The sequence below is a fragment of the Electrona antarctica genome, assembly GCF_951216825.1.
Source record: "Electrona antarctica genome assembly, chromosome: 4".
Taxonomy (NCBI): Eukaryota; Metazoa; Chordata; class Actinopteri; order Myctophiformes; family Myctophidae; genus Electrona; species Electrona antarctica.
In genome coordinates, this window is record NC_136809.1 from 4,355,098 (window position 1) to 4,369,935 (window position 14,838).

Sequence of the window (14,838 nt, forward strand, 5' to 3'; positions counted from 1 at the left end):
ACTTTGATAACACTGTGTCCATGGTGTTGTGTTTCAGAGCGTTCCCCATGCACTTTGATAACACTGTCCATGGTGTTGTGTTTCAGAGCGTAACCCCATGCACTTTGATAACACTGTGTCCATGGTGTTGTGTTTCAGAGCGTAACCCCATGCACTTTGATAACACTGTGTCCATGGTGTTGTGTTTCAGAGCGTAACCCCATGCACTTTGATAACACTGTGTCCATGGTGTTGTGTTTCAGAGCGTAACCCCATGCACTTTGATAACATTGTGTCCATGGTGTTGTGTTTCAGAGCGTAACCCCATGCACTTTGATAACACTGTGTCCATGGTGTTGTGTTTCAGAGCGTTCCCCATGCACTTTGATAACACTGTGTCCATGGTGTTGTGTTTCAGAGCGTTCCCCATGCACTTTGATAACACTGTGTCCATGGTGTTGTGTTTCAGAGCGTTCCCCATGCACTTTGATAACACTGTGTCCATGGTGTTGTGTTTCAGAGCGTTCCCCATGCACTTTGATAACACTGTGTCCATGGTGTTGTGTTTCAGAGCGTTCCCCATGCACTTTGATAACACTGTGTCCATGGTGTTGTGTTTCAGAGCGTTCCCCATGCACTTTGATAACACTGTGTCCATGGTGTTGTGTTTCAGAGCGTTCCCCATGCACTTTGATAACACTGTGTCCATGGTGTTGTGTTTCAGAGCGTTCCCCATGCACTTTGATAACACTGTGTCCATGGTGTTGTGTTTCAGAGCGTTCCCCATGCACTTTGATAACACTGTGTCCATGGTGTTGTGTTTCAGAGCGTTCCCCATGCACTTTGATAACACTGTGTCCATGGTGTTGTGTTTCAGAGCGTTCCCCATGCACTTTGATAACATTGTGTCCATGGTGTTGTGTTTCAGAGCGTTCCCCATGCACTTTGATAACACTGTGTCCATGGTGTTGTGTTTCAGAGCGTTCCCCATGCACTTTGATAACACTGTGTCCATGGTGTTGTGTTTCAGAGCGTTCCCCATGCACTTTGACGAGAAGTCCATGTTCGCCGGCGAACAAAAAGAAGCCAAAGTGTTAAAGGTAGGCCTACAGAACTCACTTAGGCCTCTCCAACTGATCCAGAATGCCGCAGCTCGCTTGGTCTTCAACCAGCCAGAATTCTCACATGTCTCCCCCCTTCTTAGTTAGTGTCGAGGTTTCCTTGAGCAAGACACTGAACCTCTAATTGCTCCTGATGTGCAGATTGGTGCCTTGCATGGTTTCCTCTGCCATCGGTGTATGAATCAAATCAAATCAGCCTTTATTTATATAGCACATTATAACACAACCAAGGTTGACCAAAGTGCTTCACAACAGAGAAATTAAAGCAGAATACAAATACATCAAGCAGGGATATAAACATCGAAAGCCAAGGAAAAAAGGTGCGTTTTGAGTAGGGACTTAAAAATGGCAATGGTTTGAGCAGCTCTAATATGGGGGGGAGGTTGTTCCACAGCTCAGGGGCTGCCACCGCAAAGGGAGAGGTTGTTCCACAGCTCAGGGGCTGCCACCGCAAAGGAGCAGCTCTAATATGGGGGGGAGGTTGTTCCACAGCTCAGGGGCTGCCACCGCAAAGGCACGGTCGCCTTTTAATATGGGGGGGAGGTTGTTCCACAGCTCAGGGGCTGCCACCGCAAAGGCACGGTCGCCTTTTAATATGGGGGGGAGGTTGTTCCACAGCTCAGGGGCTGCCACCGCAAAGGCACGGTCGCCTTTTAATATGGGGGGGAGGTTGTTCCACAGCTCAGGGGCTGCCACCGCAAAGGTTGTTCCACAGCTCAGGGGCTGCCACCGCAAAGGCACGGTCGCCTTTTAATATGGGGGGGAGGTTGTTCCACAGCTCAGGGGCTGCCACCGCAAAGGCACGGTCGCCTTTTGTTCTGAGGGTTGGGGTTGTTGGCACAGTCAGCAGTGACTGGTCAGCCAGACTCAGAGCTCTGGAGGGGTTGTGACGCTGTATGAGTTCTTCCATATCTATGTGCATTTATATAGCGCCTTGGATAAAGGCGCTATATAAATGCACCATTTACCATTTCTCCGCTCCCTCCATTGGCTCCCAGGGTACAAAACTCTGATGCTGACCTTCAAAGCACCCCCATACCTTCAAAGTCTGATCGGCCCCTACAAACTAGAGCCCTGCACGGGCCTAACATATAGGCCCTGGCCCGGCCCGGGCCCGTGGAGTTAAGGCCTGTCCCGGCCTGGGCCCGTGGAGTTAAGGCCTGGCCCGGCCTGGGCCTGTGGAGTTAGGGCCTGGCCCGGCCCGGGCCCGTGGAGTTAAGGCCTGGCCCGGCCTGGGCCCGTGGAGTTAAGGCCTGGCCCGGCCCGGGCCCGTGGAGTTAAGGCCTGGCCCGGCCCTAAGCCCGTTGGTAAAGTCCCGAAATTGTCACAATATGGAGCAGACAGCAGCATTCTGCCGTGCTGCTGATGCAAGTCCAGTCTGGGTGAAATTCACATCGGAAAATTAATATAACGCGTGTGAGTCCGCAGCCCGGCCCGCGGCCCGTTGTTCAGGGACAGAGACGGCCCGGGCCCGGCCCATTTTGGCGGGCCGGGCTGGGACCCGACGGGCTTGCAGGTCTCTACTACAAACCCTCCCGTGTGCTCAGATCAGCCAATGCAGGGAAGCTGGATGAACATTCACTAAAAACGCCGGGACTACGCTCCACACGCCCCAAACTCTGCTCCCTTCTGGACTACGCTCCACACGCCCCAAACTCTGCTCCCTTCTGGACTACGCTCCACACGCCCCAAACTCTGCTCCCTTCTGGACTACGCTCCACACGCCCCAAACTCTGCTCCCTTCTGGACTACGCTCCACACGCCCCAAACTCTGCTCCCTTCTGGACTACGCTCCACACGCCCCAAACTCTGCTCCCTTCTGGACTACGCTCCACACGCCCCAAACTCTGCTCAGTTCTGGACTACGCTCCACACGCCCCAAACTCTTCTCCCTTCTGGACTACGCTCCACACGCCCCAAACTCTGCTCAGTTCTGGACTACGCTCCACACGCCCCAAACTCTGCTCAGTTCTGGACTACGCTCCACACGCCCCAAACTCTTCTCCCTTCTGGACTACGCTCCACACGCCCCAAACTCTGCTCCCTTCTGGACTACGCTCCACACGCCCCAAACTCTGCTCCCTTCTGGACTACGCTCCACACGCCCCAAACTCTGCTCCCTTCTGGACTACGCTCCACACGCCCCAAACTCTTCTCCCTTCTGGACTACGCTCCACACGCCCCAAACTCTGCTCCCTTCTGGACTACGCTCCACACGCCCCAAACTCTGCTCCCTTCTGGACTACGCTCCACACGCCCCAAACTCTTCTCCCTTCTGGACTACGCTCCACACGCCCCAAACTCTGCTCCCTTCTGGACTACGCTCCACACGCCCCAAACTCTGCTCCCTTCTGGACTACGCTCCACACGCCCCAAACTCTGCTCCCTTCTGGACTACGCTCCACACGCCCCAAACTCTTCTCCCTTCTGGACTACGCTCCACACGCCCCAAACTCTGCTCCCTTCTGGACTACGCTCCACACGCCCCAAACTCTTCTCCCTTCTGGACTACGCTCCACACGCCCCAAACTCTGCTCCCTTCTGGACTACGCTCCACACGCCCCAAACTCTGCTCCCTTCTGGACTACGCTCCACACGCCCCAAACTCTGCTCCCTTCTGGACTACGCTCCACACGCCCCAAACTCTTCTCCCTTCTGGACTACGCTCCACACGCCCCAAACTCTTCTCCCTTCTGGACTACGCTCCACACGCCCCAAACTCTTCTCCCTTCTGGCTCCCAAACATCCTTAGCAACGGTTTCTAAACTATTTTGATTGGCTTTGGACTTTTGGGGTTGGGGTTTTAGCCAAGTGTCCGGTCCATTCATGGATAGGTTTTAGCGAAGTGTCCGGTCCATTCATGGATAGGTTTTAGCGAAGTGTCCGGTCCATTCATGGATAGGTTTTAGCGAAGTGTCCGGTCCATTCATGGATAGGTTTTAGCGAAGTGTCCGGTCCATTCATGGATAGGTTTTAGCGAAGTGTCCGGTCCATTCATGGATAGGTTTTAGCGAAGTGTCCGGTCCATTCATGGATAGGTTTTGTTTTAGCGAAGTGTCCGGTCCATTCATGGATAGGTTTTGTTTTAGCGAAGTGTCCGGTCCATTCATGGATAGGTTTTGTTTTAGCGAAGTGTCCGGTCCATTCATGGATAGGTTTTGTTTTAGCGACGTGTCCGGTCCATTCATGGATAGGTTTTGTTTTAGCGAAGTGTCCGGTCCATTCATGGATAGGTTTTGTTTTAGCGAAGTGTCCGGTCCATTCATGGATAGGTTTTGTTTTTGTCTAATTCCTGATGACCGGCATGCTTCAAAAGAACAGATCTACAAGCGTGGCATCACAATGTGTTGATAGCTTTTATTTTTATTTATTATTATTTTTATTGTAACTTAGCAACTCAAAGTTACTTGAATAAATAACTAATATTTCTATTTTAAGCTGCAATACCAGTTTAGTGGGGAAAGTATAATAATCATATTACAGTAACATATTACTTTAAAGACTGTTAGTGGCCAGTACAGTACAGGTGAGGACCGTATCTACTGCTGAGGGTCATTGACTCGATGATAAACACATGCTGCTTCACATCTCTATAGCCCTTTCCACACCTAAGCGCAAAACGGTCGGCAGCCACGCACTTCTTAAGCTCTGCGCAGCTTAAATTCCGAGTTTTTAGACAGCTGGTGGATGGAAAAGAAGCTCCACCTCCGCGGACTTTTTGCGCGGAGGAGAACGTTACCGGGAATCTGGCCGTCGCGCAAAAAGTCTGTGGAGGTGGAGCTTCTTTTCCATCCACCAGCTGTCTAAAAACTCAGAATTTAAGCTGCGCGCAGCCGAGAACGTGCGCGGCTCTTTCCATAGTGTGGCAGCACCTTATCAGACTGAAGGGCTTATTTTCAGCTGCTCACATTCACGCCCCGTGCACCATTTTTTCAAAACTTGTTTTTGTTTTTTCTGTGTAAAGTTATTATTGTAAAACTTTGATTATTTCTCTACTTTCATAATACCAATTGGTATTGTGTTTTATGTATTTCTTTATCGTTGATTAGTCACCTTTACAACGAGGTACAGCTCTGGATGAAATTTGTATCCAGACCTGCAAAAAAAAAATATTTTTGTTTTTACCAAAGATATGGAGAGACGCAGAGACTCCTGTTACTGGACAAACATTGCAGTGGTGGCCATTTTCTGGTTCCATCGATCCGTACCCCGTCCATTTTCTGGTTCCATCGATCCGTACCCCGTCCATTTTCTGGTTCCATCGATCCGTACCCCGTCCATTTTCTGGTTCCATCGATCCGTACCCCTTCCATTTTCTGGTTCCATCGATCCGTACCCCGTCCATTTTCTGGTTCCATCGATCCGTACCCCGTCTATTTTCTGGTTTCATCGATCCGTACCCCGTCCATTTTCTGGTTCCATCGATCCGTACCCCATCCATTTGTCCGACATAGAGATTTTCAAAACACATTTATATCAGTTATTTTAAGCCTAGAATCAAGCCACCCAGGGTCCTGGTGAATCATTATCATAACACACTTAAATCATGTGAAAAACAAAAATTGAAAGGGCCACTCGGTGGCGCGCTAGGAGCTTGTAGATCTGCTATTTTTCAATAGCTAAAGCATAACATAATGCTAACACCAAAAGGGGTTCCCGCCCAAAATGGGTTAAGGGCTCGGGCCTATTTAATCCATTAATAAAATGTGCCCATCGTTTATAGCGCCCGGACCACTTTTACCGACGGACCGGATGTTGTTGTGAATGTGTGTGTAGCAGCTAACAATAGCCACAACGCTAAAGATGTGATCGACAACAACGGGAGGTAAGAATAAACAGTGACAGCGGAGGGCCGTCAAACACAGGATCTTTTTTTATAATTAGACGGGATGATTTAGATTGCGAGTTATTAATGTTTTAAGATTTCCGTTGTCGTCAGCTAAACAGGCAGGGAACATTTTCGATGACGTGTCACTGTTGTGCAACACCGAGGATTGCGCAACAAGCGCTCCTAGGCTGTGGAGCGATGCGACCGGTTTTGATATCACTAATGTGACGGAGATTAATCAAACTCCGTCTCGGGCACATGACCGTGACCTTGAACTTGACGGTGATCTACGTCATGGGCCCCGAAACTGTTAATATAGTATACCATGTAAATTAATATTGTATTATTCTCTCTGTAGGAGGAGTTCCGTCTCCATTTCAAGAACATCAGTCGGATCATGGATTGTGTCGGCTGCAGTAAATGTCGACTGTGGGGAAAGCTGCAGGTAAGAAGCATGTCATTAACACCCTGAGCGTCAGGGTGACGGTAGCCTCGGAAACCCAGACGTTTTTATTTCCAGGGAGAAAAAGAAGTCTGGGTCCGAGTCCACTTCAAATTGGCATAGAGTAGCGCAAACGTCGATCACTCTCTGCTGATTTCTGATCGTCTGCACCTTTGTTAAATTGACACACACACGCACACCCGTACACACACAAACTCCTCTCTCTCTCTGTCGCTCTAAGTAATTAGTCTCATGTCCAGCAGCTGCGCACAGTTTCTGCCGGCGGATCCTGCCGGGAGCTGCCTATGCCATAGAAAGCATAGGTGAGTTCCAGGCTAGGGTGACAGAGGTCTCCGTCCTATCAAATAGAAATGCTCGACGCTCAGGACAGAGATTAATCACAGGGCGGAACTTTATTGATATCATAACCGAGCGCATCGCTCCACAGGCTGGGAGCGCCCGTTGGGCAACATTCGATCATTTCGATGTCATTTCCAGTTGGGACGTCATCCAAAATGTTCCCCCCCATTTTAGTGGATGAGATCGAAAATCTTAAAACGTGAATAACTTTGATCTAAATCAATCCGACAATCAATTCTAACCAAAGATTATGTTTGAATTCATCATACTGTACCTCCCGTTGTTGTCCATCGCTTCGGGGGTGTTTTGGCTACATCTAGCTACTTCAGCTACATCCAAGATGGCGCCTGGTGCATCTTGATGTGCTCCGTTGCTGCAAATGGCTGGGCGCCCTGATTTGATGGTCCTAAATACCCCCGGGCGTTCAATAGCTGGGCGCCCTGATTTGATGGTCCTAAATACCCCCGGGCGTCCAATAGCTGGGCGCCCTGATTTGATGGTCCTAAATACCCCCGGGCGTTCAAATAGCTGGGCGCCCTGATTTGATGGTCCTAAATACCCCCGGGCGTTCAAATAGCTGGGCGCCCTGATTTGATGGTCCTAAATACCCCCGGGCGTTCAAATAGCTGGGCGCCCTGATTTGATGGTCCTAAATACCCCCGGGCGTTCAAATAGCTGGGCGCCCTGATTTAATGGTCATAAATACCCCTGATTTGATGGTCCTAAATACCCCCGGGCGTTCAAATAGCTGGGCGCCCTGATTTAATGGTCCTAAATACCCCCGGGCGTTCAAATAGCTGGGCGCCCTGATTTAATGGTCCTAAATACCCCCGGGCGTTCAAATAGCTGGGCGCCCTGATTTAATGGTCCTAAATACCCCCGGGCGTTCTGGGCGCCCTGATTTAATGGTCCTAAATACCCCCGGGCGTTCGGCGCCCTGATTTAATGGTCCTAAATACCCCCGGGCGTTCGGGATTGTAACTGCGCCGAGCTGCAACCAATATCTTGTTTCCACAGCAATGATTTATTTTTACGTAACGTAAACCACTGGGTTCCCGTGGCAACAACTGTTTTTTAGCGACTTGACGAAAGCGACGCGTGCACACGGACACGGACGGACACGGACGGACGGATAACTTGGATAGAAACTAGCGTTTTCTCATGCCAATAATGCTTCTTAGAATTGAATCAAGTGCAACGCAATACAACGACATGTGCCGACATGCAACGGCCGACCGCTGTGACGAACGCTAAAACGGAATCGTTGCGGCTCGAATCGTGGGTGTGTTTTGGGCCTAAGAAGCATATGTCCTTATTCATATGTCCTTATTCATATATCCTTATTCATATGTCCTTATTCCCACTGGCCCCATTATAACTAACCCTATGATAATGGGATGTCAACGATGTTACATTTGTTGGGGAAACAGGCTATTTATTTTATTATAGTCTCAGTCTTGCTACTACTTTCATTTGCTGTTGGCTTTATTTGTATTCCTATTTAGTCAACCTCATTATTGTCTCCACCAGGCCGAAGGCATGGGGAGAGAGTATGTTTTGCACTCCGTCCGTCCGTCCGTGTGTCCGTGTGTCCGTGTGTCCGTCCGTCCGTGTGTCCGTCCGTCTGTGAACAGCTAATCTCCGGCACCGTTAACCCGGTCGATGCCAAATTTTGCACACGCCCTCCCTGGATGCCAACGATGAACCTCTGCCCCAAAAATTCCAGAACGGCCTGTTATAGCGCCACCAGGAGGCCGCTTTGTGCAAAACAACAAGTTTTTGGACAGTACACCTACAGATTTTGTCCAAACATCACGCAAATTGGTACACAGTCTCTCTAGAGCCATTCAACAAAACGGGTCTTTCAGATTTCTCAGACTCCATCCTGATTGGCTAAGATTGGCTTCCAAAGTTTGCAGGAGTGCTCAGTTTCAAACAAAATGCTGCAAATCATGAACACATCGTCTGATTTCCGTAAAATTGCGCACGCACATTCCCACTAGGCCGAGGAAGAAATGCCATGTGAACATTTTCAACTCAGCCTCATGGTGGCGCTATAACTGGCCGAAAAGTGTTTTTACCTCCAACTGCACGGATTTGTGGATAACTTTGTATGCCAACTCCCTAGAGGCCAAGGAAAAACCTTTGCCTGGAATTTTTCACATCTGCTCTTTATAGCGCCACCAGGAGGCCGACATATGTAAAACACATTTTCTAATATTACTCCTTCAGATGTTATCCAAATTTCACGCAAATCGGTACACATGCTCTCCATAGTCATGTGATCAAGACGGGTTTGTTTGATTTCTCATAATCCACCTTCATTGCCTACGATTGGCTTCTAAACTTTTCAGGAGTAGCCCGCTTTGTACCCGTTTTGTACAAATTGCCACAACTACTCAACGCAGCGTCCGATTGTGGTGAAACTGTGCATGCATATTCCCACTAAGCTGAGGAAGAAATGCCACTTGACAGTTTTCAAATCAGCCTCATGGTGGCGCTACAACAGGCCAAGCCGTGTCACACACACACACACACACACACACACACACACATTACTCCTAAACATTTTGCCAAACATCACACACACTCCTATCCTCCTGGTGGAGACCTGTGCTCAGAAGGGCACTTTTTCTAGTTATTATTATTATTATTTAGTTTTAGTCCACTAGAATTGGAGCATTTTAGTCGTTATCTTAGTCCAACACAAATATCCAATAGTTTCAATGACAGTGTTTTTAGTTGAGTTTATTTATCGCCAGCTCTTTTGGACAACACAAATGGTGCATACATTGTGCATTAGTGCAATTTGGGAAAGACATGCATAATCACAAAAGGGAAAAAAGGTCCAAGGCACAAGTTGTCGAGTCCATTTAACATAATGAAGAGTCCAAGATGCTGGAAAAGGGGACAGGGAGAAGCATAAAGGGCCTTGCAAACGGGAAGCGAGGAACGCAGGCGTTGTTGCCTGGATCAGCACAGGTCTCCTCCAGGTCTGGATCAGCACAGGTCTCCTCCAGGTCTGGATCAACACAGGTCTCCTCCAGGTCTGGATCAACACAGGTCTCCTCCAGGTCTGTTGAAGAGGGTCTGGATCAGCACAGGTATCCTCCAGGTCTGTTGAAGAGGGTCTGGATCAACACAGGTCTCCTCCAGGTCTGTTGAAGAGGGTCTGGATCAGCACAGGTCTCCTCCAGGTCTGTTGAAGAGGGTCTGGATCAGCACAGGTCTCCTCCAGGTCTGTTGAAGAGGGTCTGGATCAGCACAGGTCTCCTCCAGGTCTGTTGAAGAGGGGCGATCAGCACAGGTCTCCTCCAGGTCTGTTGAAGAGGGTCTGGATCAGCACAGGTCTCCTCCAGGTCTGTTGAAGAGGGGCGATCAACACAGTTCTCCTCCAGGTCTGTTGAAGAGGGGCGATCAACACAGTTCTCCTCCAGGTCTGTTGAAGAGGGGCGATCAACACAGTTCTCCTCCAGGTCTGTTGAAGAGGGTCTGGATCAACACAGGTCTCCTCCAGGTCTGTTGAAGAGGGGCGATCAACACAGGTCTCCTCCAGGTCTGTTGAAGAGGGTCTGGATCAACACAGGTCTCCTCCAGGTCTGTTGAAGAGGGGCGATCAACACAGGTCTCCTCCAGGTCTGCTCAAGAGGGGCGCAACAACGCAAGCGTAAAAAAAAAAGCTAAACAGAATCCAGGTCTGGTGAGTCGCGGGGGGCGTGTGCACGTAACGAGCACACGCGCAACAAATTCACGGGACCACGCTCACGTAAATACGCTTGCGTTGTCGCACTGCAACTTCTCCGAGCAAAAACACAGGTCTCATTGAAAATGAACTATAGGCGTGTTTTATCGCTCCCCGTTTGCAAGGCCCTTTAAGCTTATCAAGCCGTACCCCTGACTCATTTAGCTCATACAGCATTACGGAATATCCTCCCACACATGTGAACCTCTCTCTCTCTCTCTCTCTCTCTCTCTCTCTCTCTCTCATATGTGAGAGTCAAGACAGCAAAGAGCCATCGAGTGTCACCGTGGAATGGGTGGCGCAGGTCTCACTGAAAGTATAATTATAAGTATAATAATAATGTTTGATGGCGTGCGTGTGTGTGCGTGTGCGTGTGTGTGTGTGTGTGTGCGTGTGTGTGCTTGTGCATGCGTGTGTGTGCTTGTGTGTGCGTGCGTGCGTGCGTGTGCGTGCGTGCGTGTGTGCGCGTGCGTGCGTGCGTGCGTGTGTGTGCGTGCGTGTGTGCGTGCATAGACTCAGGGTCTGGGCACGGCTCTGAAGATCCTGTTCTCGGAGAAGGAGATCCAGAACCTTCCAGAACATTATCCTTCCAAAGGCTTCCAGCTCAACAGGCAGGAGATCGTCGGCTTGCTCAACGGCTTCAGCAGGTTTGGAACCTTCAACCTCTGGCTTCTCAGCACGCCACTTCATTGTCCTGGCGAAAATGTTTAATCTTAATCTGATTAATAACTGGATGCCACAACACTTCCTACAACTTAACCAATTTAGGCTTGACGTCAACATTTTAAAAATGTCTTCTAAATCATTACAGTTTTCTGAAATACCTATGTTTCTATGTCAGTGGTTCTCAATATTTCATGTCAAGGACCCCCAGAATTATATGTATTTGGCCCCGACCCCATCTGAAAATATGTTGTTCCAGGGACCCCCCAGAAGCAAAGATTTGAGTTAAAAACAATTTTTCACAATTTTTCAAAAACAGCAGACCTACAAGCTATGAGCTTGTAGATCTGCTATTTTTGAATAGCTAAAGTATAACATCATGCTTAAAACACCAAAAGGAGTTCCCGTTCAAAACGGGTTTATAAAAGGTGCTTTATGAATAAAATGTACTTACTTTAACATACTAATTATCTCCTCCTTTCCTCTCCTCTCCTCCAGATTATCTACCAGTATCCATCAGCTCCATAGTTTCCGTGCCTTGCTAAAGGAGAATAGGTAACAGACGCTTCCCCCGCCCCCTTCATCCTGGCCAGGAGATGGCGCACCAGAGCCCACAGGGAACTGCAATAGTCTTATTCCTAAACCCCAGAATAAGACCCGGTATCAGGGACGATGTCACAGGATCCATACTGTAGCCCCTCCCACCCCCACCCCCCCCCCCCCCCCCCCCCCTTTGAACTCCGTTAAATTCTACAACCATTTCTTGCATTTATCCTCCTGAAATTGTGTTAAATCCCGAAACGTCGCTCAGAACGACGTCTGTAGTTCTGTTGGTTAATTAATAATTCAGATCGCTGCCTTTTTTCTTTTTTTTCTTCCTCGGCAACGTTCTATTAGACCTAAGGCCGATTCTACAAGGAAATGTCTTCTAAAACTGTTTTCTGAAAAACTCATGTTTGCTCAAAACTGGAGTTCGTACTGTAGGTCGGCAGTAAGTTCGGCACGCGGCAAAGCATGCCATCGAGCTTAATCTTTTGTCTGAACTATAGGCTTAGAATAGCTTAACTCCTATAGCGCCATTGCCGAAGATTATTGTCAATTGAAGCCTAATTTTGATACTGACGCTTAACGCCATTGCCGAAGATTAATGGCAATTGCGCTTTTATAGTGCATTCGATCGATCGAGCCATAATGCTACTTACGTTAGCCGGTTAGCTAGCTATGCTGTTAGCACAGCACTGGATCGTCCCGTCCATTTTAGATCGTCGTCGCCATAATAATCCATTCTATCCGTTTCTTTCAATTGCCTGTATCTCCTATTCCTTGTCCCAGATGGCATTTTGGTCAAAACAGCGTTTCTTTGACGGCACTGAGCCGGCGATGTGGAGCTCTCCAGTGCACCGGCATAGATCGATCATGTAAACAAGGCCTGTCTCGGCTCCGGCGAGCGTCATAGGATAAGCTACTTCCGGTAGACTTGAACTGTGGCTTTTCAAAATAAGAGCTCAAATTAAAAAAATGCTGGCGTGAATTAGATCCTAATTTTTCAATAAATGCTAGCGGAGTAAGAGTTAAATAGGGAAAAGCAGTGGCGGAATCTTCAAGGTTCATTCAATGTCAGACAAAAAGGTGTGCGTTGTAGCCTAATGTCTTTGAAATGGTTCCATCCTTCTGATTCTCTGCTGGTTTTAAATCTCAAGTTGTCTTCTGTTTTTTTTTTTTTTTTTGGTTTTGTTTGTTTAATCGTAACCTTCAGCACATTCACACACACCATGAAATTAATGTGAACACTGTTTGTAGATAATCTGACCGTTATATAAGGCTGTCTCCTATTGGCTGACAGGCTGTTTATAAAGAGAAAGGCTGTCTCCTATTGGATGACAGGCTGTTTATAAAGAGAAAAGGCTGTTTCCTATTGGATGACGGGCTGTTTATAAAAGAGAGAGGCTGTTTCCTATTGGATGACGGGCTGTTTATAAAAGAGAGAGGCTGTTTCCTATTGGATGACAGGCTATTTATAACTGACAAAGGCTGTTTTCTATTGGATGATGGAGAAATGATAGGACTAATGTTTATCTATAGTTGTTCACATGAAAGTGATTATTAGGTGTGAGTGTTAATTAGTGTAAATTAAGACTGAGCCACTTTGCTTTTACTGTTTTATACCCCCCCCCCCCCACACACACACACACACACCGCTTCAGCGCTGTACTTTGTGTGTGTGTGTGTGTGTGTGTGTGCATTTGTGTGAGTTTGTGTGTGCGCTATATGTGCTCGCGTGTGTGTGCGCTCTCATCGGTGAGTTGCAGCTGTTGAATAATAGGCATTTGATTATTTTCATACTTTAATAGCGTGCGTATGTGTGTGTGCGTGCGTGCGTGCGTGCGTGCGTGCGTGATTAATCGGTCCAGATTAGGGGCAGACATTCCTACTCAAGACAGCACAGTTAGCCTTAACGCGTGGCTAGTTAAATTAGCCGACCACAGTTAGCTTCAATGTGTGGCTAGTTAAACTAGCCGACCACAGTTAGCTTCAATGTGTGGCTAGTTAAACTATAGCCGACCACAGTTAGCTTCAATGTGTGGCTAGTTAAACTATAGCCGACCACAGTTAGCTTCAATGTGTGGCTAGTTAAACTATAGCCGACCACAGTTAGCTTCAATGTGTGGCTAGTTAAACTATAGCCGACCACAGTTAGCTTCAATGTGTGGCTAGTTAAACTATAGCCGACCACAGTTAGCTTCAATGTGTGGCTAGTTAAACTATAGCCGACCACAGTTAGCTTCAATGTGTGGCTAGTTAAACTATAGCCGACCACAGTTAGCTTCAATGTGTGGCTAGTTAAACTATAGCCGACCACAGTTAGCTTCAATGTGTGGCTAGTTAAACAACAACAAAAAGACCACCTGTTTCACATGCTCATAGTTATTTTTTTAAATAATCAACCAAAAAAACAACGATTTACATGTTTTCAAACATAACATTTACTGGCTTTCCTTTCCTGTGTCAGACAGACTATTATTCCAGTGGTTTTCAACCTTTTCCATATTATTATTAGTATTCAGCATTTGAGCCACGGACCACGATTTGATGACTCTCGGACCCAAAAGTAAATAATAATTTAATTTGTTATCATTGGATAAGATTTTGTCCACAATTCCATGCTGTATTGATGTTGGTAGGCCTACCATATGAGAGATAACAGGCAAACGTTGATCAAAATATTTCTTCTACATTCTCTTTATTGTGTTAATTTCTTGTAAATTTAGTAATGCAGATGTTTAACAATAATTTTACCCCTTGAGAGTTACAGGTCCATTTGGTTTCATTTCACACTCGCAAGAGTTAAAGATCTAATAAGGGGTCAATTTCCTTACCAACTCTCCCATAATCATTTATAGCTGCATGGGGACCACCTGGAACCTCCTCAAGGACCACTGGTGGTCCCCGGACCACTGATTGAGAACCACTGGACTAGACAGACAGGTTTTTCACTCTGAGAAGAATCCACCTGCTGCTTGAAGAGCAACAGTGACACCTGCTGGTTATAAAGTGACAGCAACGCCAAAACTGCAGTATTGCCGAAGGCAAGGTAGTCCTGTCTGTGGCTTAGCAAAACTAACTACCGCTACTATTTTAGTCATCCGTTCAGATGACAAAAATATGACTAAAACTAATTTAAATGTTATTCAAAAAGACTGAC

The 14,838-nt window shown here is 47.6% G+C and overlaps 1 protein-coding gene across 1 annotated transcript in view; it reads left to right on the top strand.

Moving 5' to 3' along the window:
* Positions 1-14,838, top strand: part of LOC306922163 (ERO1-like protein beta) — a 53,078-nt gene that overhangs the window by 36,018 nt on the left and 2,222 nt on the right. The window contains exons 13-16 of the mRNA XM_079499559.1: positions 1,010-1,079; positions 6,287-6,373; positions 10,986-11,119; positions 11,634-14,838. The exon at positions 11,634-14,838 is cut by the window's right edge and continues 2,222 nt beyond it. Of these exons, the coding sequence (XP_079355685.1) occupies positions 1,010-1,079; positions 6,287-6,373; positions 10,986-11,119; positions 11,634-11,694 (352 nt within the window). The 3' untranslated portion in view covers positions 11,695-14,838. The remainder of the gene's footprint in view (positions 1-1,009; positions 1,080-6,286; positions 6,374-10,985; positions 11,120-11,633) is intronic.